Here is a 23,454-nt window from a genome sequence, read left to right as displayed (position 1 = left end):
CTTTATAATGAGTGGTGAAAGGTGGACAGCACTTGCACACAAGTACGATCCATTAAAATGTGGGAGTATTGATGGGACAATAACTCAAGTACATGATCACGGTATTGTGCGTGCAATGAATGCAAGGTATAAACCTAACAAAGGAGTTCAAGGGGACCCTGAAAAAACTTTGTTTGTAGGCAGATTAAATTACGATACAAGTGTTCAAGTTATTGAGGAAGTCTTCTCACAATATGGGGGGTTGGAAAAAGTCACCTTGGTTCGCGACATGGTGACGGGGTACTCGCGAGGTTATGCATTTGTTGAATATAAAGACACACGCCCATTGAAGGTTGCCTATCATGAAGCAAATGGTTTGATGGTGGATGGGAAAAATATTCTTGTTGATTATGAACATGAGAGACTCATGGAAGGATGGGTACCTCGCAGATTAGGTGGTGGATTTGCTGGGAAAAAAGAAGCTGGACAATTAAGATTTGGTTGCCGAGATCGACCTTTTAAACGACCAATCCGATTCGGAGATAAAGACCGAAATAAATTGCAAAAACGATTCAAGTATTCCTAAACATATAGTTTGGTTTAATTTTGTAATTATAAATATTTTTACTTAACATTTGTTGATTATTACTTTAAATGAATTAAATACTTTTTTCAACAAACAGATATGTGGCCATGTTGAAGTTTTATTTGTAAACTGTAGCGATTGAAAATGAAAGTGCTAACAGACACTTTTCATAAAAGTAATGATGAAGCTTTTACCTATGGTGGTACCCGAAAAGGAAAGTATACAAACATCCATGAGTTAATAGACTACAAACTATCTCAGATGAGTAAAAATGAAAGGTAGGTCCTGTTATATTTTAATTAATTTTCTGTTATTGTTTAACAAGTGGTTCCTTATGGGTTGTGTAAATAGTCAGCCATACTTAAAAAACTCTAAAATATTTAAAAAATTTCCCAAACATAATCGCCCACAATATCACATAGCCATGCCCATATAGGTTGTTACTTTAAGCGATTATAAGGTGGATGTATGAAATAAGGATAACAGTTATATTTATTTATTTATTCTTAACAGAGGATTCTTCAATTATTCATTGTTTGGTCTTTCGGGCTTTGGTGTCGTTTCAGCGATTGTCATCAACAGTTTGTTCCGTAAATCTTTAATGGTGTATGAAGGAGCGATACTTACCTCAACCGTTGTACCTGTGCTTAGTTCTGCATTTAACCTTAGTGCCCAATCAGCCTTGGTGCAGACACCTATAGTAAAGGGTAAAATTTAAACATTTTATACGTTTTGTTTACACTGACAAAGAGAAACCGAAAATGTACTTGGACTGTATAAATACTGTTGTATGACAATATCCATATGTATAGTTTTTGAGCGATATTATATATTAAGTGATATATAGTAGTGTGGAGGAAGCGGGACCCGTTTAGTACCTAGTATCCAAATATCTTGATCGTGTTTTAAACAATTAACAACTGTTCATGAGGGGCGTAATGATACGGTTTTATAACTCTTTACTTTTTCTTTGTTTACTCCAAAAAAGGACGAGAAATTAGAATGAAAATATGTCCCATCTTCCCCAACTCTGATATATATTAAGTGATATACTGATATATATATAGATAGTAATTAGTAGCACATGTGTTTTGTAGGAACTGCATGTTCTGTATGCGCAACTGTTCGCGGAGGGGCCGTACAAACGATAACCACATGTTTGGTTCCTGCAGGAATCTCTGTTGGCATGGCTGCAGTGCTTGCTGAAAGGTGTGTGTATATGTAGCATGAACTTTCACATGTAAACATGTTAATAATATTCCAATAGTGCAGTGCATTATTTAATTAAAAATCTTAGTAAACTCGACATTGTTACTACAAAAAAATTCAATAACTTAAATGTTGATGTAAGCATTAGAAAAATAATGTATGGTGGTATTGGAGTACTACACATTCTTTGTGTTGTACAATAGGTGTTGTAATGTCTAATGGATTTATTTGGCATGTACGTGCCCTTATACATTCTTTTTGTCCAGTTATATTATTGTTTATTTCCTATACATTGCCCCCATCATAATTCTCGCACACATAAATTATATCATGGTTGTTGATTTTTAAAACCACGTATTCACTAGGTAAGTAATAATTACCAGAGCTTTATTTAAGTAGGGCATACTGGCACATTTGTGTTTTGGCCTTTTCCTCGTTTTAATATATGTGGTTCTTCTACAATTCTTTATGTGTTTTATTTTTTTGTGTTGCTTTTTAAAGGAATTTGTTCTGTACTTTAATAATAAGTTTTCTCTTTTTAAAGATACAAATCAGCAGAAGTGCCTTCATTTGGATTTCCTCCTGACAAACATTTCCGTAGTTTTTGGGCAAAAATATTTAAACAGGTATTCCGTAAAGCCTCTCCACTAATATTTCTACAAGCATTGCTTGGTGGGGTGGTTGCATATAGACAGCATCAAATTATTGAAAAAGCAAAGATGACCATTACGAAAGAGGAGCTTCAAGATTTATGGCAAGAAGCATCAAGAAATATATCTGTTCTTCAGAGCAGTTGAAGATTGTGAAACTATTTCATACTTTAATGTGTATTTAATATATTTCTAAATTACCTTCACTTGGTAACAAAGTCTTGAGAAATAATGTTGTGTTTAGAAGATTGGATACTTTGTTCTAATTTTTTTTAATACAATCCATAGTATTGTTTGCGCCTTAACTGTATTTATGTTTCCGTTCTAAAGTGAATATAAATTAGTAGGGTACATTAGAACTTATTTCAGAAAGTGTATGGAGAAAAGGACTGTTTAGATAAACTATTTAATGATGAGATATCTAAAGCGGTGAACGACAAAATAGTTAAAACGTAATTTGGCAAAACACGGCAGGTAACATTCTTTATATCTATGAGAAACTTTGGGTGGAAGAAAATCATTCAAGCGTGAAAAACGTGGGTAAGAGATTCCCGCCATTTTTAACCAAGATGCCGCCAATTGCTTGCTATTGTGACAATTGAGCTTACGAATCGCTTATATTTCCAGTCGACGTGATTTTGCGAACTAATAAACGGTAAGCGTTAAGTGTTTCTCACTTGAATATGCATAGTACGTAGTCAAATTTAATGTTTAAATGGAAATATTTGTTGTTGATAACGTACGATATTCAGCTGTGTTTACAGGTTCCACAAACCATGTATTTGTTTAAAAACCGATCTTGTATTACGAAAATGTGTATATATGTATTTTATTACGTTCTGGTACTATTGTTCATATACTAAATAACGTGTGTACGGCCAATTCGCTATAATAGCAGGCTAATTCATGGCTTACAAATTACTCGATCTGCAGCAGAGTTTTGTGGGTGCACACAGCTTTTATTTTAAATTTTAATTTGTAAACGATGTTTATCTTGTTTTGATAACTGTGTAAAATAGTACTTTATGTAGTCAAGTGGCGAAGTGGGGTCATAAAAATTAATGGGGTACTTAAGGGAAAAAAAAAATTTTTATTCATATCTTTTATTTGGTTAAAGCATTATTTATTTGGCTTATTTTTATTCTAACTTTTATTATAGAGGTATACATACACACTGACGTAACATTTCGTACTATGGTGTAACAATCATAACTTCATTATCGCGACAAATAAACCGACCGCAGTGAGGTAATCCTTTAGCTGGTGGCCACCTGAAATTTTGGTTTCAAAATGTTCTATAGCCCTCACTGATACCTGCTGTCTAATTTTTTTTAAAAAAGTCGGGCGTTCGTGTCGAAAATTAACTTTGAAAGTGCGCGAAATCGTGCTGCGTCACCGTATTTTCCACATCAGCCGTTATGAATTAAACCAAGGTTGGATTATTATGTCATAGAATGCGTATTGTTACGTTTGATTCCTACGTTAAAACAGTGGGGAAAAACAAGGCTATACCGTCTTATAACGTATGTAATATACCACTATTGTGACGTAACAGACCGCGATTGTGACGTAATAAATCGTTAACCTTACGCAAATCAGACGAATTACGGTGACACAGCATGTTTTTGCGCATTTTTAAAGTTAATTTTCGACACGAACGCCCGACTTTTTTGAAAAAAAAATTAGACAGCAGGTATCAGTGAGGGCTATAGAACATTTTGAAACCAAAATTTCAGGTGGCCACCAGCTAAAGGATTACCCCGCAGTGATGCATTCTGTACTTCATAAAAGAATCTCTTATTTGATATTTTAAACTAGTGCAAATAGTTACTTTAATAACGGTATTTTTTTATTTATTCTTTATGGGTGAGGTCCTTGTCAAGGACCTGGGATTTAGGCCAGCTTTGGCTCATTACCCCAACACCCAGGATACCCATTTAAGTCCTTCTTGCGAGTGTTGCCGCGACACCGCATCGCAGTCAGACGCAAAATATTGGCAACATTTTTTATCCTCGTTTGCCTACCAGTTACCACACTTTTCAACTTTGTGTATGATTTTTGTTTAATATGGCTTACAGTTTAGACAACCCATTAGTGACCGCTGGGTTGCTGCAATGTCCAGTAAGTGTCTTGCTCAAGGACACATACGCCGGTCGTTTTTTTAGTACTGCTGCCGAGCATCGAACCGGGGACACTTTGGTTTCGATGCAGGCGCCTGAACCACTGAGCCATGGCGCCGGACGACAACGGTTTTTAATCTGTGTAATGCTTGATCGTAAATGTTAAAAAACAAGAAACCGGTATCAAACATCTGTTTGGTAAATAGTCTGATTTAAACATTATCCGGACTCGCCAAATCCGGCTATATAATTTTAATTTCGTCCCATCCCTATAAGTAAAAAAAATTACAAAAATACTTTTCAAGTTTTTTTAATACTTTTAATGTTTTTTTTATTGTGAAATAGCCTATCAGGATAAACATTTTATGAATGCAGTTATGCAATATATTGAATTAGCTTGATTTAATGTCACAAACTTTTCATGTAGTCCAAAGCTGATTATGTCTGAAGAAGCAGATGCGGAACTTGATGTTCAAAGTCCAGGTGAATGTAAAAACTTTTCTGTTTAATTTTCAGTCTTTACTGTATTACACCTGTTTCATTATTTATGTAGAAACCATGATTCAGTTTATAAAATGGATTGTTGCAATTCGTGTACTTAACTTCCCATGTAAAATCAGTTAAAGGAATGTTTTCATAAACCTTACTCAACCTGAACCACAGTTTTTGTATCAGGAATTGCAAGTAGCAGAAGCAGAAGAACAAAGAAGGACAAATACGGAAGATCTGCTGCTTTGCAAAAATTAAAAGAATCAAAATCCACTGGACAGAGGATCAAATACGAGGTTAATAAATTATTATGAATTTGTTATCAAAGGAATTTCATAACAGAGCCCCGCTGCTATTTTGGTAAGCAATTTATCAGGTAAAACGCGCTAGTATCTGTTGTAGGTATCTGAGATAGAGAATGTTTATGATGAATTAAATGAAGGAGATTATTGCGATAAAGTTCAGCAAAGACTTGAAGATGATTGGATAGTTGATGATGGTAAGTTAAATAAAATATTTATTTCTGTCAACATACACAATGTTCGCAGAATTTTGTTTATTAAATTAATGGTTCGTCTTGTTCGTGTATGAATCTGCTTACATAGCAGAATAATAATTCTTTGTTCTAAGAAAGCATTATTTTTCTGATGTTTGCATCTGCAGTCCCAGGTTACTAAGTTTATTAAAAAGATTCGGCAGAAAAAATTTCTAGTTTTTGTTGGTTACTGTTTGTAGCTTACTAGCTTTTTAATCTGTATATTCACCTTTAGGACATTAAATGCTTGGGCGTTTGGCCTGAGTCTAATCGCCATAACAAGAATGATATTAGGAATGACAAATCCTTTTTAATACAAATCAAATTTCTAAATCAAAAGCATGAATCCATTTTTTTAACTTTTGTATAATCTTAAGGAGCTGGAGATTATGTGGAGGATGGGAGAGAGATCTTTGATGAGGAGATTAATGCTCCGGAGCAAGTAAGGAGCTTTTGCAAATGTTGTATTTATTTTGAAATTGGATTTCTTTAGAACAAAACAAGCAAGAAAACTATCAAACCAACGAATAAAAAGAAAATAAAGTTGGTAAAGTCGAGCGATATAAAAAACATGCTTCTGTCATCTGGTGCAAAGAAGAAGGTTGAGGTGAGTTCTGTGGTGCGTACCGATTAAATTGGAAGGATTTGAATTCCTTTAGACCAGTTATCATTGCCTTCAATATTTCAAATGCAACCCTGGAGATCTATTTTTGTATATCTAACAGCAGAGTGACATTATATAAATGTAACAATTACAACAGTGGTTGGTGGTACTTGCAATATTCTTGTTTGATTAAGAAAAAAAACAAACGATAGAAATAAAGTAAGGAAATAAGTAATAGTCAAACCAGGCTGCTTTGTTTGGGGATTACATATTACATACATTTCTGGGTGAATATATAAATTAATAATTTGTTTTGTAGAAAAACATCGACCTTTCAAACGATGCATTGTTGGGCGACATACTTCAAGAAATCAACACCCAGTCAAGTGATGTGTTGTCTACACCAAGACCACCCGTCGTATTAAGAAAGAAAAAGAAATTTAAACCAACTGCAATTGGTATGATGTGGTAGTTAGAAATCATGAACAATGGCTATTTTGTAATTACTTAGTGGTTAGAGTCCCGTTACCAAAGGATTCCAGATTTATAGCTCTGCGATACTTACTTTCTTATGCTCAAAACCCAGTCATCTAAGTCTTATAGTTTTTCGTGACAGGCTTACATCAAACCATAAAATAGAAATATTTGTCAGATAAAATGGGAAGAACAATAATTAATCCAGGTTTAAACCTTGAATTTGTCCCATAATTTTAGGGTTTCTCAATGATCAGTTTTTATCTTATGTTACCAGAACTCGTATCTGTTTTATTTGTGTATCTTTTTTATGAGTGAGGTCCTGTTTTTATAACGAGGCATGAAAGTGGACCTGAGATCATGTCAGAGTTTGCACATTATATAATCTACCAATGTAAATGTAATTTATTTTATATCTAGAAAGTAAATGGTCACCACAAACATCATCTGCACCCACCACAAGTAATCTTATATCTCAACCGTCTTCACTGCCGAAGAAAATGAAGCCACGAAAAATTGTGGTAAGTAACTAATAACTATTCAGTCATACATAATATAGCTACTGTATATTTATTAATAATTTTGGTAATTAAGCTTATCACTTTAAATTGTATATTACATATAATCAAGTAGGGTAATGAAAAACAATGTGGTACTTGGGGTAAGAAAGGACGACCCCCTCCGCTAAGAAAGGAAAACCCCCCTTCGCTAAAAAAAATCATTTTATCGCAAACAGCTTTAGGGGTAAACGCCATATTTATTTGCCTTATTTTTAATTCTAACTGTCATTCTAAGCGGTAAATATTTTTTTCGTTTCTAGTCATCAATATATGATAAATATTGTTTCTCCACTAAAACATTTTTAATGCCCTACTTAAAGAGAAAAATGAAGTATATTACATTTTTTTGTGAAATAGATCTACATAAAATGCTGGTTGCAACATTTATCTAATTGTGGAATTTAGTTGTTGTAAGTTACATGATCCTATTAAGTGGTGAAAGCTAACATCTGGCATGCATCACCCTATTGTTCATTACATAGATTTGAATTGTCAATGTTATCTAAATGAACAATATTAATTGTCTTCTGTTTAATTCTTGCAAAAAATACATTTAACATTTGTTCAGGCCCCTATACCTGCTCTACATGATTCACCATCTCATAATGAGCCGTGTGTGGAGATCAACACACCACCAGCTAAACGAACAAAACTTGATCTTGACAATGCAGAGTTCTTGAATAAAACGATCCCTGTCTCAAATGATGACGCTGCTTTTATAGATGATGATATGGGTATGCTGGAATGTATGGACTTCTATTTCATTGTAACTTATTTATCCTTGTGTGGAGTTAACACAAGTATTTTGTTTCAGGCTTTTAAATACTGGGTGTTGTGTTAGTGCTACCTCTGACTGTTATGTAAAAATAACTTCATTTTATTAAAATATTGCTTGAGGTTTTAAAATGTAGTTTTACAAATCGGGTTACAAAAATGTGTAATATTGTTTTTTCATAAAACAGTTGTTATTTATGGTTTTGATATTCAACAAAAAAGTTATTCGTTCGTAAAAAAATATTGTTATTTTTGTTTTTGTTTTAGATGTAAGTCTCGCTGACTTTGAAGAAGAGACACCTGATGTGAATGTGAAGAAGGAACAATCTGAGGTGAGGTTGTGTTTAGGGATGTGCCGAGCCGAGCCCGAACTCAAAAGCTCGTGCCCGAGCGTCTCCTTTTTTGACGCTCGGCGCTCGGCTGAAAACTGGGCCGAGCGCCGAGCCTTATGCTATAATGTTGCACGCGAGAGCGAAAAATATTAAAAATGAAAAAAGTGAAGCTACTAAGAGATAACGAGACTAGTCAGCGTAGCTTTCTCCTTAATTATTTTTCGTTCGTTGTGAATTTGCTTTCTCGCAAGTAACGAATCGCAACGTCAGCGAATTTTCCCGTATCGAATTACAGCAGGTGTCGAATTACACGAGCGCCCAATGTTTTCGTATCACATTTTAAACAAAAAGCCAAAAACTCTTAAACTTTTTTATAATGAAATAATATAAATTGCTGCAACCACGGTTTTGCAACCACAGGGTTTTGCAACCCCTAAGCCACCTTTACCGCAGACACGCACGCAGCCAGAAAGTGCTAAGACGCACACACACGCGTTGCATTCAATATAACATTCCTTCGCTTGGAATTAGAACAATTTTTCATTCAATTTTTACGTCACGTGTCCTATCGCAACGTAACTATTAATTCTGACGTTTTATAATATAACAATCGGGAGGAATGTGCCCACTGCAGAAGTTGGCAGCCCAACCAACCACGAGATCGAAACATCGTGTATCAGCGTCACATTTTTACACTCTGCGCCGGCACATGAAATAAAGGAAGACGCATGCGGTAGCATACATTCCACACGTAACCAACGAAGCAATCGTTGTGAATTTATTCTCGTAAAAAATGACGTAATGAAACTCTGGTTCTCGTGCGGTGCCATCAAACGATGTTTTTTGGCTTCTGTCCAAGCTCGACCGGGACGATACTTTGTAATATCATATTACAATTTATGTTGGTTCCAATTTACTGATAGCGTCGCTCCTCGCTCTTATATTTGCACCAATTAAAATTCACATAATCGCGATTTACCTGCATTTAAACTAATCATCAGAAACAAAAATTATACACAAACTACAGATCGTATGCAAGCGAATAAAACACGATTGTTTTCCAACAATCTTGTTTGTGATGTAACGATCGTAAAGGTTTATTCTGACGTAAATAATCGTTACATTATTCAAGATGAACATGCGTAGAAACTTGCTAGTTGTGCCACTGGCTGTAACAGTTATAAATAATTTTTTAATTAAATATTTTTTGTATGAATTTTACATTTTGCAACAGTAGGAATTATGAAAAGCGAGACGCGTCTTTAACCGCAAACCACGTGTTCTGTATTATTTTGATTAGCGGCGCTTTTCGGCTGAATAGGAACGCATTCTCGTACGCCTTTCTCCTTGATGACGTCATAGGTGCTCGGGCTCGTGCCGAGCTTTTCGTTAAAGCTCGGCGCTCGGCGCTCGGCGAACCCGAGCTTTTTCAACTTCAGCACATCCCTAGTTGTGTTCTTATTTATTGATATGACTTATGACACATTAGGTAAATACCCTTTTCAGTGTTTAATTATGTTCTTACACAAGATATTACGATTAGAAATTAATTGATAAGCCTATGTCAATGGTTTAGTGCACAACTGATTTATTAGAAGGTTAATAAACAAATTTCACTAAGGTACTTAATCAAATTAGTAACTGTGTATAAATGTGGTTAGAACATAGTTGTACAATACTACAATTTGGACGAATGTAACTATAGCATCTGTGGCATGATGTGTAACAGTAACTATTGTGGTGTTAGGTACATGTAACAAACAAACATTACAACACAATTGAATTACATTTATTAAGTTAAAACAATAAGTTTAAGTTAAACTGTAAATTATAAGGAAAATTTAAAATTCACATAATCGCGATTTACCTGCATTTAAACTAATCATCAGAAACAAAAATTATACACAAACTACAGATCGTATGCAAGCGAATAAAACACGATTGTTTTCCAACAATCTTGTTTGTGATGTAACGATCGTAAAGGTTTATTCTGACGTAAATAATCGTTACATTATTCAAGATGAACATGCGTAGAAACTTGCTAGTTGTGCCACTGGCTGTAACAGTTATAAATAATTTTTTAATTAAATATTTTTTGTATGAATTTTACATTTTGCAACAGTAGGAATTATGAAAAGCGAGACGCGTCTTTAACCGCAAACCACGTGTTCTGTATTATTTTGATTAGCGGCGCTTTTCGGCTGAATAGGAACGCATTCTCGTACGCCTTTCTCCTTGATGACGTCATAGGTGCTCGGGCTCGTGCCGAGCTTTTCGTTAAAGCTCGGCGCTCGGCGCTCGGCGAACCCGAGCTTTTTCAACTTCAGCACATCCCTAGTTGTGTTCTTATTTATTGATATGACTTATGACACATTAGGTAAATACCCTTTTCAGTGTTTAATTATGTTCTTACACAAGATATTACGATTAGAAATTAATTGATAAGCCTATGTCAATGGTTTAGTGCACAACTGATTTATTAGAAGGTTAATAAACAAATTTCACTAAGGTACTTAATCAAATTAGTAACTGTGTATAAATGTGGTTAGAACATAGTTGTACAATACTACAATTTGGACGAATGTAACTATAGCATCTGTGGCATGATGTGTAACAGTAACTATTGTGGTGTTAGGTACATGTAACAAACAAACATTACAACACAATTGAATTACATTTATTAAGTTAAAACAATAAGTTTAAGTTAAACTGTAAATTATAAGGAAAATTTAAAATTCACATAATCGCGATTTACCTGCATTTAAACTAATCATCAGAAACAAAAATTATACACAAACTACAGATCGTATGCAAGCGAATAAAACACGATTGTTTTCCAACAATCTTGTTTGTGATGTAACGATCGTAAAGGTTTATTCTGACGTAAATAATCGTTACATTATTCAAGATGAACATGCGTAGAAACTTGCTAGTTGTGCCACTGGCTGTAACAGTTATAAATAATTTTTTAATTAAATATTTTTTGTATGAATTTTACATTTTGCAACAGTAGGAATTATGAAAAGCGAGACGCGTCTTTAACCGCAAACCACGTGTTCTGTATTATTTTGATTAGCGGCGCTTTTCGGCTGAATAGGAACGCATTCTCGTACGCCTTTCTCCTTGATGACGTCATAGGTGCTCGGGCTCGTGCCGAGCTTTTCGTTAAAGCTCGGCGCTCGGCGCTCGGCGAACCCGAGCTTTTTCAACTTCAGCACATCCCTAGTTGTGTTCTTATTTATTGATATGACTTATGACACATTAGGTAAATACCCTTTTCAGTGTTTAATTATGTTCTTACACAAGATATTACGATTAGAAATTAATTGATAAGCCTATGTCAATGGTTTAGTGCACAACTGATTTATTAGAAGGTTAATAAACAAATTTCACTAAGGTACTTAATCAAATTAGTAACTGTGTATAAATGTGGTTAGAACATAGTTGTACAATACTACAATTTGGACGAATGTAACTATAGCATCTGTGGCATGATGTGTAACAGTAACTATTGTGGTGTTAGGTACATGTAACAAACAAACATTACAACACAATTGAATTACATTTATTAAGTTAAAACAATAAGTTTAAGTTAAACTGTAAATTATAAGGAAAATTTAAAATTCACATAATCGCGATTTACCTGCATTTAAACTAATCATCAGAAACAAAAATTATACACAAACTACAGATCGTATGCAAGCGAATAAAACACGATTGTTTTCCAACGATCTTGTTTGTGATGTAACGATCGTAAAGGTTTATTCTGACGTAAATAATCGTTACATTATTCAAGATGAACATGCGTAGAAACTTGCTAGTTGTGCCACTGGCTGTAACAGTTATAAATAATTTTTTAATTAAATATTTTTTGTATGAATTTTACATTTTGCAACAGTAGGAATTATGAAAAGCGAGACGCGTCTTTAACCGCAAACCACGTGTTCTGTATTATTTTGATTAGCGGCGCTTTTCGGCTGAATAGGAACGCATTCTCGTACGCCTTTCTCCTTGATGACGTCATAGGTGCTCGGGCTCGTGCCGAGCTTTTCGTTAAAGCTCGGCGCTCGGCGCTCGGCGAACCCGAGCTTTTTCAACTTCAGCACATCCCTAGTTGTGTTCTTATTTATTGATATGACTTATGACACATTAGGTAAATACCCTTTTCAGTGTTTAATTATGTTCTTACACAAGATATTACGATTAGAAATTAATTGATAAGCCTATGTCAATGGTTTAGTGCACAACTGATTTATTAGAAGGTTAATAAACAAATTTCACTAAGGTACTTAATCAAATTAGTAACTGTGTATAAATGTGGTTAGAACATAGTTGTACAATACTACAATTTGGACGAATGTAACTATAGCATCTGTGGCATGATGTGTAACAGTAACTATTGTGGTGTTAGGTACATGTAACAAACAAACATTACAACACAATTGAATTACATTTATTAAGTTAAAACAATAAGTTTAAGTTAAACTGTAAATTATAAGGAAAATTTAAAATTCACATAATCGCGATTTACCTGCATTTAAACTAATCATCAGAAACAAAAATTATACACAAACTACAGATCGTATGCAAGCGAATAAAACACGATTGTTTTCCAACAATCTTGTTTGTGATGTAACGATCGTAAAGGTTTATTCTGACGTAAATAATCGTTACATTATTCAAGATGAACATGCGTAGAAACTTGCTAGTTGTGCCACTGGCTGTAACAGTTATAAATAATTTTTTAATTAAATATTTTTTGTATGAATTTTACATTTTGCAACAGTAGGAATTATGAAAAGCGAGACGCGTCTTTAACCGCAAACCACGTGTTCTGTATTATTTTGATTAGCGGCGCTTTTCGGCTGAATAGGAACGCATTCTCGTACGCCTTTCTCCTTGATGACGTCATAGGTGCTCGGGCTCGTGCCGAGCTTTTCGTTAAAGCTCGGCGCTCGGCGCTCGGCGAACCCGAGCTTTTTCAACTTCAGCACATCCCTAGTTGTGTTCTTATTTATTGATATGACTTATGACACATTAGGTAAATACCCTTTTCAGTGTTTAATTATGTTCTTACACAAGATATTACGATTAGAAATTAATTGATAAGCCTATGTCAATGGTTTAGTGCACAACTGATTTATTAGAAGGTTAATAAACAAATTTCACTAAGGTACTTAATCAAATTAGTAACTGTGTATAAATGTGGTTAGAACATAGTTGTACAATACTACAATTTGGACGAATGTAACTATAGCATCTGTGGCATGATGTGTAACAGTAACTATTGTGGTGTTAGGTACATGTAACAAACAAACATTACAACACAATTGAATTACATTTATTAAGTTAAAACAATAAGTTTAAGTTAAACTGTAAATTATAAGGAAAATTTAAAATTCACATAATCGCGATTTACCTGCATTTAAACTAATCATCAGAAACAAAAATTATACACAAACTACAGATCGTATGCAAGCGAATAAAACACGATTGTTTTCCAACAATCTTGTTTGTGATGTAACGATCGTAAAGGTTTATTCTGACGTAAATAATCGTTACATTATTCAAGATGAACATGCGTAGAAACTTGCTAGTTGTGCCACTGGCTGTAACAGTTATAAATAATTTTTTAATTAAATATTTTTTGTATGAATTTTACATTTTGCAACAGTAGGAATTATGAAAAGCGAGACGCGTCTTTAACCGCAAACCACGTGTTCTGTATTATTTTGATTAGCGGCGCTTTTCGGCTGAATAGGAACGCATTCTCGTACGCCTTTCTCCTTGATGACGTCATAGGTGCTCGGGCTCGTGCCGAGCTTTTCGTTAAAGCTCGGCGCTCGGCGAACCCGAGCTTTTTCAACTTCAGCACATCCCTAGTTGTGTTCTTATTTATTGATATGACTTATGACACATTAGGTAAATACCCTTTTCAGTGTTTAATTATGTTCTTACACAAGATATTACGATTAGAAATTAATTGATAAGCCTATGTCAATGGTTTAGTGCACAACTGATTTATTAGAAGGTTAATAAACAAATTTCACTAAGGTACTTAATCAAATTAGTAACTGTGTATAAATGTGGTTAGAACATAGTTGTACAATACTACAATTTGGACGAATGTAACTATAGCATCTGTGGCATGATGTGTAACAGTAACTATTGTGGTGTTAGGTACATGTAACAAACAAACATTACAACACAATTGAATTACATTTATTAAGTTAAAACAATAAGTTTAAGTTAAACTGTAAATTATAAGGAAAATTTAAAATTCACATAATCGCGATTTACCTGCATTTAAACTAATCATCAGAAACAAAAATTATACACAAACTACAGATCGTATGCAAGCGAATAAAACACGATTGTTTTCCAACAATCTTGTTTGTGATGTAACGATCGTAAAGGTTTATTCTGACGTAAATAATCGTTACATTATTCAAGATGAACATGCGTAGAAACTTGCTAGTTGTGCCACTGGCTGTAACAGTTATAAATAATTTTTTAATTAAATATTTTTTGTATGAATTTTACATTTTGCAACAGTAGGAATTATGAAAAGCGAGACGCGTCTTTAACCGCAAACCACGTGTTCTGTATTATTTTGATTAGCGGCGCTTTTCGGCTGAATAGGAACGCATTCTCGTACGCCTTTCTCCTTGATGACGTCATAGGTGCTCGGGCTCGTGCCGAGCTTTTCGTTAAAGCTCGGCGCTCGGCGCTCGGCGAACCCGAGCTTTTTCAACTTCAGCACATCCCTAGTTGTGTTCTTATTTATTGATATGACTTATGACACATTAGGTAAATACCCTTTTCAGTGTTTAATTATGTTCTTACACAAGATATTACGATTAGAAATTAATTGATAAGCCTATGTCAATGGTTTAGTGCACAACTGATTTATTAGAAGGTTAATAAACAAATTTCACTAAGGTACTTAATCAAATTAGTAACTGTGTATAAATGTGGTTAGAACATAGTTGTACAATACTACAATTTGGACGAATGTAACTATAGCATCTGTGGCATGATGTGTAACAGTAACTATTGTGGTGTTAGGTACATGTAACAAACAAACATTACAACACAATTGAATTACATTTATTAAGTTAAAACAATAAGTTTAAGTTAAACTGTAAATTATAAGGAAAATTTAAAATTCACATAATCGCGATTTACCTGCATTTAAACTAATCATCAGAAACAAAAATTATACACAAACTACAGATCGTATGCAAGCGAATAAAACACGATTGTTTTCCAACAATCTTGTTTGTGATGTAACGATCGTAAAGGTTTATTCTGACGTAAATAATCGTTACATTATTCAAGATGAACATGCGTAGAAACTTGCTAGTTGTGCCACTGGCTGTAACAGTTATAAATAATTTTTTAATTAAATATTTTTTGTATGAATTTTACATTTTGCAACAGTAGGAATTATGAAAAGCGAGACGCGTCTTTAACCGCAAACCACGTGTTCTGTATTATTTTGATTAGCGGCGCTTTTCGGCTGAATAGGAACGCATTCTCGTACGCCTTTCTCCTTGATGACGTCATAGGTGCTCGGGCTCGTGCCGAGCTTTTCGTTAAAGCTCGGCGCTCGGCGCTCGGCGAACCCGAGCTTTTTCAACTTCAGCACATCCCTAGTTGTGTTCTTATTTATTGATATGACTTATGACACATTAGGTAAATACCCTTTTCAGTGTTTAATTATGTTCTTACACAAGATATTACGATTAGAAATTAATTGATAAGCCTATGTCAATGGTTTAGTGCACAACTGATTTATTAGAAGGTTAATAAACAAATTTCACTAAGGTACTTAATCAAATTAGTAACTGTGTATAAATGTGGTTAGAACATAGTTGTACAATACTACAATTTGGACGAATGTAACTATAGCATCTGTGGCATGATGTGTAACAGTAACTATTGTGGTGTTAGGTACATGTAACAAACAAACATTACAACACAATTGAATTACATTTATTAAGTTAAAACAATAAGTTTAAGTTAAACTGTAAATTATAAGGAAAACATGATTTTAAATAAACTTTTAAAGTTTAAAGCAGTGAATTTTAAAACATAAATTGTTTCATTTAGGTCGTAAAACCAAAGAATGAGAACTTTCTTAACCAACTGACTTCACTTGGATGGGAAACTGTGAAAGAGAAAAGTGTTGAAACTCCAATAGTTGATGTGAACATTGATTCAACTAATCTTCCTACTGTACTCGATAAAGAATACAACAAAGTGAGTCAATGTTAGTGGTTTTTAATCAAAATTAGTGGTTCTATCAACAGAATACGTCATGTCAACATTATGGTTTGGTCGTATAACGTGCAACATGCAGAAAAAAAAAATCCTGTTCTTGCACAACAATAATATAATGTGAGACAAAAACACGTTGGATTTTTTTTGTTGCTATTATTGATATTTTTATGAAGAGAGTTGTATTTCATTTGGATGTATAGCAGAACACATTATTGTCAATCCACCACGAGTTAAATTCACCACAAGCATTTTCAACACAAGATATAGAAAAAATAATGTTGTCATTGGTTTTTCTGTAATTTTGGAATTGTCCGACTGCTTATAAGATATTACTAATTAAAATATTTGTGTATTCATATATTTATAATGCTCAGGTGTTTCGTTTCTACTGGCTTGAAGCTTATGAAGATCAATTCAAGCAACCTGGAGTTGTTTATTTGTTTGGAAAAGTTTACATCGAATCGGCGAAAGGTCACGTCAGTTGTTGCATCATTGTCAGAAATGTGGAAAGGAAAATTTTTGTATTACCTCGTAGTAAGGTAGGTGGGGTATTGCTGTGTGGTGTCAATAGAAGGAATAGCTACAATTTATTGTATTTATATTTCCAAGAACCTATCTTTTAAAAAAAAAGTTTTTGTTTCTTTTTTTTTTTCCGATAACCCTAACTCTGATTAAGTATTGCCAGATATAACATTGTTTTAAATAAAATTAATGGTGACTTTTTATGCCAGTACTTTAATTCTTGTATTATATTCAATCTGAATGTTTTGTTTAGAATCGAGTAACTGGTGAAGACGTCACACCAGAAGATGTTTATCGTGAGTTTGATGCTCACGTTGCAACCAACTACAGAATTATGAAATACAAAACTAAGGTTCAAATTCACATTTTGTGGTTTAATTTTAAATATGAGTGGGGTAATAAATAGGGCTGTGAATTTTCCTGTTTTTTGTTTAACCGTTAACCGTTCAGTTTTAACCGGTTAACCGCTACAGCTGTAATCCTAATAAAAGCGTCTTGTCTATCGATTTTTTTTCGCTAATTTAAAGGCAACTTATGAGGTATTGACTATAAATATATATGTATATATAATTTAAATTTAAAATTTGTTTTTTATGTCTCCTATAATAATACTATATTTAATATATTAATAAATTGTATTAGGGTGTAAAATTTAACTTTAAAATTTATATTTTTAGGTACTAGAAAAGAAATATGTTTTTGGTGAACGTGATATTCCCCACGAAGCCCAATATCTTGAGATCACGTATTCAGCCGACCACCGACCTCTGCCTTCTGATATATCGGGCGATACATTCAAGTGCGTCTTCGGGACCAACCAGTCACCACTAGAGGCGCTGTTGATTGATAGAAAAATGAAAGGACCGTGTTGGTTGGATATCCATGAACCACGTAAGCAGAGGTGTAGCCAGGGGGTTTTTAGTGTTTTTTTTTTTCTGGCCAGTGGCGCGTAAACTATGTTACAAATATTTAACACCTTCTCAGTGCTAACATTTTTTTTTAATAAGTAGGTAGCTAGCTATTTGGCATATTTAGTTTATTTCAAAAAACAATGTTAGACTACATAATACGTAATTTGTCATCCAAAATTTATCAAAGGTTTCGGTTTGTTCACAAATTTACAGAAAAGTGAACTTTAAAAGTTGTTACTCAAGTTGTTTTGTTGCAGAAATCCACACGTCCAACGTAAGTTGGTGTAAGGTGGAAGTCAATGTGACATCTACTTCCACCATACATGTGATAGAAACCATGGATCCTCCCCCACTTACCATTCTCTCACTCGCAATCAAAACACTTCCCAATATTTCCACACACCAGAACGAGGTATTCATGTTTATATGTTTGTTCATTCTTCAATATAAGTAATTCGGTTAAAAAGTTTATGATATACAAATGCTTTAGTACAATGCTTGGATTACTTTTTATATAATGCTTGAATTAGTTGTTATCTACTATATTGGCTGGGTAAAACATTTTTTCAGAGGAACTATGCTCCGCCCAAATTGCACTTATTATATTTATCCTGTTGCAAAAAAAGATAAAAATAACCAGCGTTTTACATGATAACTGTAAACTAGATGATTGCAACATGGCTACGCAATATAGAATATGACATTGAATAATAATAATAGCGTCTGCGGTATGATTGTGTCGTTAATGGCGCCAGCCTACAATAACTGATTGAAACCTGTGCTATGTACAATATTTATCTATGATGCAGCAAGTGTTAACACCATCGTGTTACTCAGATTATTGGAATAGCAGGTCTTGTCCACACATCGTTCATCATCAACAAATCTGCTCCAAAACCTTCTTTTCAAAGCAGTTTCTTTGGTGAGTGGTCTGGTGTGCGTTGTTCTTGTTGGAAAATGTACTAAATTTAAAAGTACAGTTGGTGTTCAGTGCTATTCATGTGCAAGAGTTAATACAGCCGTGCTATTGCACATTGGAATGGTACTTACCACCATGTACACATGCTACATATAATATCTGCTGTTCATTCATGGTACACTGAATTGCACCAGCTTATTATTCTGCTATTGCACTTTTACTGTACCCAGTATGTTAAGCATATTCAACTTTCAAGAAAAATGTTCTTTCAAAATTCACTCATACTGATGGTTTTCCATGTGTAAGAGCTATTATGCTATGCTATTGCACATGTTGTACCAACCAGTGTGTAGATAACTCCCATCTAAACACGAATGACAGTCATGGTATGTTTAGTGTTCAAGAGCAAGCATAGCTATTGCACACTAATGTACCCTGGCTGTTTTATCACTCTCAACAACGAAGAAACCTAATTTAACAAAGTGTTTTAAAACTTTCATGCATAAAAACTGAAATTAAAAACTAAAAAATAGACAACCTCCAAAGTAATCCAAATTTCAAAGATTTTAGACATTTCCCTGTGTTTCACTAGAAAATTCTGCCCTCAAAAATGTTGTCTTTTACTTGGGGGTTAATTTGCAGCAGTCAAATACATTCCAGGAGCAAGGAAGTGAAGTTATTTAAATTCTAAAGTACAAATATCAATTGGTTTGCTGACAGGTTTGCATTTAATCATCACTGCTTGTCGGCAATTTGGCTTTAAATTTCCGGGAATTTTTACACCATATATATACCAAATATATAGGAATTTAATTAAATTATTTTCACATTTTTTCCACCTACCAGGTTTATCGAAACCATCAGATTGTATCTTCCCATACGACTTCAGGGATGCTGTAAAAAGAAGAGGACTCAATGTTGATATTCTGGGAACAGAGCGTTCACTTTTATCTTGGTTCCTCGTAAAAATGCTAAAAGTAAGTCTCTATGTTTATTTTTCATTTTTAAGTAATCAAGAAACCTCTTGAGTTTGGTATTTCTGCACTATAGTAGTGTAGCATATATGAAGTTGCAACACCTATTAAATACTCAATTATTTTGTCATAGTAATGAGAATTTGCCCAATAAAGATAAATATCAATAAAAAAACACACTAGGCATTTGAAAACTGGTGTTTGAGGATTGATTAGAAATTCAAAATATCAAATCCAAGAGTTTTTGTTTACACTTTCATCAACATTTAGATTTTTTTCAAATTCCTGTGATATTAACTACGAAACCCACACTTCGCCTTTTTGTCCAAACCACTCCCATAATTAATTATTCATCAGTTTAAGAATATGCCAACTGTGACCTTAGATTGACCCTGACATTGTTATTGGCCACGATGTCATGAACTTTGACCTGGATGTTATGCTTCACCGAATCACAGCATGCAAGGTTGCTCACTGGTCAAGAATTGGTCGCTTGAGAAAACTGAATATTCCAAAAACAATGGTTGGTGAATAGTATTTGTTTATGTTTGTTGCAACTTTTGTTTAAATATAATCAACTAAAATTGTTCTGCAAAAGAGTTTTTTTACAATATATCATCATCTTTTATCTTTTAATCTTCATGATCGGTTTTTAACAGATAAAATTCATGTTTTGTTATTATGTAATGTAGATACATGTTCTTCTTAACTATTTAGCAATTCTAAATACCTATCAATAATAAACAATCAGCGCTTAAAAAACCTAAAAACCAATTTTACAATGAACAAAATTTTATACTTACGTTTTCACACTGTAGTCACGGGTCTAATCTAAATGTATGTCAATGAATACAAAAAAATGTGTAGATAGCAGTAAATGCTTTTAAATACCATAAAATCAACGATATATGCGTTCAATGGGCAATTTATTTGTAAGTTAAACTATCTACTACACTGCAGGGTGGAGGAAAGTTCAGCGATAGAGCTGTGGCAAGCGGTCGTTCTCTCTGTGATGTTAAAATATCTGCTAAAGAACTTATTCGGTGCAGAAGTTACGACCTTGGAACGCTTGCTGAGCAAGTTTTACATCGACAACGAAAAGATTTACCAACCGAGCAGATAAAGAATATGTTTCTGTGAGTTAAACTGCTATTATTCCTAAACGTTCTTTTATGGTCTAGCACTCTACACTTGGGTCAAGTGAATTTCTTTGCAACGCCCTAAATTACATTTTGCAGTTTAATAATTTTTTATTAGTTAGGAAATATTTTATGGACACTAAAGCCATTTGATAGCACATGTTATTAATATATAGATGGTAGAGAATGGGGATTACTTATATAATATATATTGAATTGCAGTAACTTCAGTGTAAAAAAAGTTTATCAAACCAGAGTCACTGCATAGGGTTGAAAACAACTATACATTGCTTTATACTCAAACTCACTGGCGTAAAGTTACGGGGTTGCAGGATTGCCTGGCAACCCTTTGATTTTCTCCAGACTAATAATGTGTAAGGAACTACGTTCGACCAAACAAAGACGGCATTATTACTGCGAACAAACTTCGTTTACGTTTGTTAAAATATATCAATACCGATGCGTCATTCACGACACAAATGGGTTCAACTGGTATTTAAACTCCTGTTTGCTAAATAATTTACGTGTGAATCGCTATTATGAAGTCAATAATCAACGTGTGAATTGCTATTATGTCGTAATCAATTGCCAGGTTCAAACAACCGCTATTATGATGCAATGAATCCACATGTAAATCCCTACTAATTCGTAATAAATATGCTGCTTGGCTGAGGAAAACATTGTGTATAAATATAAAGCAGTGTTGGAAACGATTTAGGCAGTTTATTTCCGCGATATTTCGTTCTAGAAACCTACTATTTCCGATAGACGGGTCTTCGTTTGTAAGATAACCGCACACTCGTGTGGGCTTGACGAAAGGCGCATGCGACATAGCAACTGTGACGTCACTGGCGCGGCAATCGGATTTGACCGTTTCTCATTACACGGACTCGCCGAACCCGCATAATTTTAATTTGTCTCATCCCCAAGTATTTCTGAATACGTTTACGTTTGTATGAGCGTTTAAAAAGCACATATTTAAACGGTTGCAAACCGAAAACAAAGGGTTGCAAAGACTTCCTTTTTTGCTGGTTTTTGCAACCCTAATGTTTAGTAAAACTTTACGCCTATGCTCAAACTATCTACTATACTGAAAGTGATTGCAACATCTTTGTGCAATACTTTATAGTACAGCATGTGAAATTTAATAGTAACAGTGGTATCTGTGGTTTGGTAAAGATGATTTTGATGTCAATGATAACAATACCTTTGTAACAGAATTATTGAAAAGTAAACGTCTAGATATTGTTTTACCCACCATGCTTCATATATTGTCTCACTTTAGAACTTCTGATTCACTACTATGGCTTGTGGAACACACCCTGCTTGATGCGAATCTATCATTAGATTGTTGTTATGAGTTGAATGCTCTTCCACTTGCACTACAGATCACTAACATAGCAGGTAACTTACTCATTTTTATACTTACCACATTCGTTTGTCCAGTTGGACCTATTTCCACACCAGCATTACCCTTTGCATATTGCAAGTATATTGGATAATGAAACAGGTGTTTTGCTATTGTTTTGTGGGTCATTTATTGCTTAAGTGTGGTACAACAGCTCCATAATATTCATTCCCAAAAAATACAAATATAGGATACCCTAAAATAGTTTGGGAAACACTGTTTTAATGTTTAAACAACAACGTTACCAAAAATAAACAGGAAATGTTTTGTCACGAACTTTGATGGGTGGAAGATCGGAACGAAATGAATTTCTTCTGTTACACGCCTTCCATGAAAGAGGATTCATTCCTCCAGATAAAAGTAAGTTTTCATGTTTATGTAAGATCCAAAATTCACTTGAATAGTTTGGCACTTTTTTTGTGGGGCATGTACTATTTAGATTTTCATGTTCTAATTAATAGTTCAAGGTCCATGTTAACAAGTGCAATAACAAAGATTGACAGTTTTGAACTAACACCGATCTCCATCAATGTAATAAAACATATTTGTTCAAACCTTAAGCGTTGAGAAATTGCTTTAAAAAGTAAAAGTAATTGGGAAATAAATAAAAATAAGTTATAATAACGGAAAAGTTACATTTCATTGAAAGTTCAGCACAACAAAATAAAAATTTGTTTCTATTTCCAGTTAAAAGAAGTAAAGATAATCTTCTGGTTCGACATCCAGGTGTTTCTAAACCGACTTCAGGTAGTTTAAATTAATCGTGCTTTTGAACATAAAAGCTTCATTTAAATGGGATAACTTAAACCTGAGATCGAGAATAGAATATGGTAGCTCAACTGGCTTAAGTTACATGTGGTATACCAGTTATCCAGTTAAAGACATTTTTTCTGTAATATTAAACCATTTTTATTTCAACAGTTCTATTCCTAATACATAATAAAACAGTCACCACGCATGTTTATTCCTTCAATCACGAAAGC

At 33.9% G+C, this 23,454-nt stretch overlaps 3 protein-coding genes across 3 annotated transcripts in view; all 3 read left to right on the top strand.

The window, feature by feature from the left end:
* Nucleotides 1–7: 7 nt before the first annotated feature.
* Nucleotides 8–663, top strand: LOC149742402 (U11/U12 small nuclear ribonucleoprotein 35 kDa protein-like). The gene has a single exon (XM_089890945.1). It carries the CDS (start codon nucleotides 8–10, stop codon nucleotides 563–565), a length of 558 nt encoding a protein of 185 aa, XP_089747071.1. The 3' UTR covers nucleotides 566–663.
* Nucleotides 664–679: 16 nt separating this feature from the next.
* LOC149742401 (transmembrane protein 126A-like) lies at nucleotides 680–2,719 on the top strand. The gene is made up of 4 exons (XM_089890942.1): nucleotides 680–843; nucleotides 1,079–1,272; nucleotides 1,663–1,774; nucleotides 2,319–2,719. The coding sequence occupies exons 1-4, from the start codon at nucleotides 710–712 to the stop codon at nucleotides 2,569–2,571; spliced, it is 693 nt and encodes a 230-aa protein (XP_089747068.1). The 5' UTR covers nucleotides 680–709; the 3' UTR covers nucleotides 2,572–2,719.
* A 146-nt stretch (nucleotides 2,720–2,865) lies between these two features.
* LOC149742400 (DNA polymerase alpha catalytic subunit-like) overlaps nucleotides 2,866–23,454 on the top strand; it is a 32,058-nt gene continuing 11,469 nt past the window's right edge. The window contains exons 1-22 of the mRNA XM_089890937.1: nucleotides 2,866–3,079; nucleotides 4,972–5,027; nucleotides 5,220–5,329; nucleotides 5,436–5,532; nucleotides 5,946–6,010; nucleotides 6,062–6,175; nucleotides 6,492–6,630; nucleotides 7,067–7,167; nucleotides 7,775–7,940; nucleotides 8,248–8,312; nucleotides 16,428–16,577; nucleotides 16,973–17,137; nucleotides 17,374–17,472; nucleotides 17,798–18,011; nucleotides 18,289–18,443; nucleotides 18,869–18,953; nucleotides 19,797–19,927; nucleotides 20,310–20,447; nucleotides 20,885–21,060; nucleotides 22,349–22,467; nucleotides 22,730–22,831; nucleotides 23,159–23,218. Coding sequence (XP_089747063.1) covers nucleotides 4,985–5,027; nucleotides 5,220–5,329; nucleotides 5,436–5,532; nucleotides 5,946–6,010; nucleotides 6,062–6,175; nucleotides 6,492–6,630; nucleotides 7,067–7,167; nucleotides 7,775–7,940; nucleotides 8,248–8,312; nucleotides 16,428–16,577; nucleotides 16,973–17,137; nucleotides 17,374–17,472; nucleotides 17,798–18,011; nucleotides 18,289–18,443; nucleotides 18,869–18,953; nucleotides 19,797–19,927; nucleotides 20,310–20,447; nucleotides 20,885–21,060; nucleotides 22,349–22,467; nucleotides 22,730–22,831; nucleotides 23,159–23,218 — 2,494 coding nt within the window. The 5' untranslated portion in view covers nucleotides 2,866–3,079; nucleotides 4,972–4,984. The remainder of the gene's footprint in view (nucleotides 3,080–4,971; nucleotides 5,028–5,219; nucleotides 5,330–5,435; nucleotides 5,533–5,945; nucleotides 6,011–6,061; nucleotides 6,176–6,491; nucleotides 6,631–7,066; nucleotides 7,168–7,774; nucleotides 7,941–8,247; nucleotides 8,313–16,427; nucleotides 16,578–16,972; nucleotides 17,138–17,373; nucleotides 17,473–17,797; nucleotides 18,012–18,288; nucleotides 18,444–18,868; nucleotides 18,954–19,796; nucleotides 19,928–20,309; nucleotides 20,448–20,884; nucleotides 21,061–22,348; nucleotides 22,468–22,729; nucleotides 22,832–23,158; nucleotides 23,219–23,454) is intronic.

This window comes from Ciona robusta, chromosome 1, assembly GCF_009617815.1.
Source record: "Ciona robusta chromosome 1, ASM961781v2".
Lineage (NCBI taxonomy): Eukaryota > Metazoa > Chordata > Ascidiacea > Phlebobranchia > Cionidae > Ciona > Ciona robusta.
This window is presented reverse-complemented; position numbering and strand designations above follow the sequence as displayed.

Coding starts and splice junctions, on each gene's coding strand:
- LOC149742401 (XM_089890942.1), top strand. CDS start 710: ATGAAAGTGCTAACAGACACTTTTCATAAAAGTAATGATGAAGCTTTT. Junction 844..1,078: donor CAGATGAGTAAAAATGAAAG/GTAGGTCCTGTT, acceptor TATTCTTAACAG/AGGATTCTTCAATTATTCAT. Junction 1,273..1,662: donor GCAGACACCTATAGTAAAGG/GTAAAATTTAAA, acceptor TGTGTTTTGTAG/GAACTGCATGTTCTGTATGC.
- LOC149742402 (XM_089890945.1), top strand. CDS start 8: ATGAGTGGTGAAAGGTGGACAGCACTTGCACACAAGTACGATCCATTA.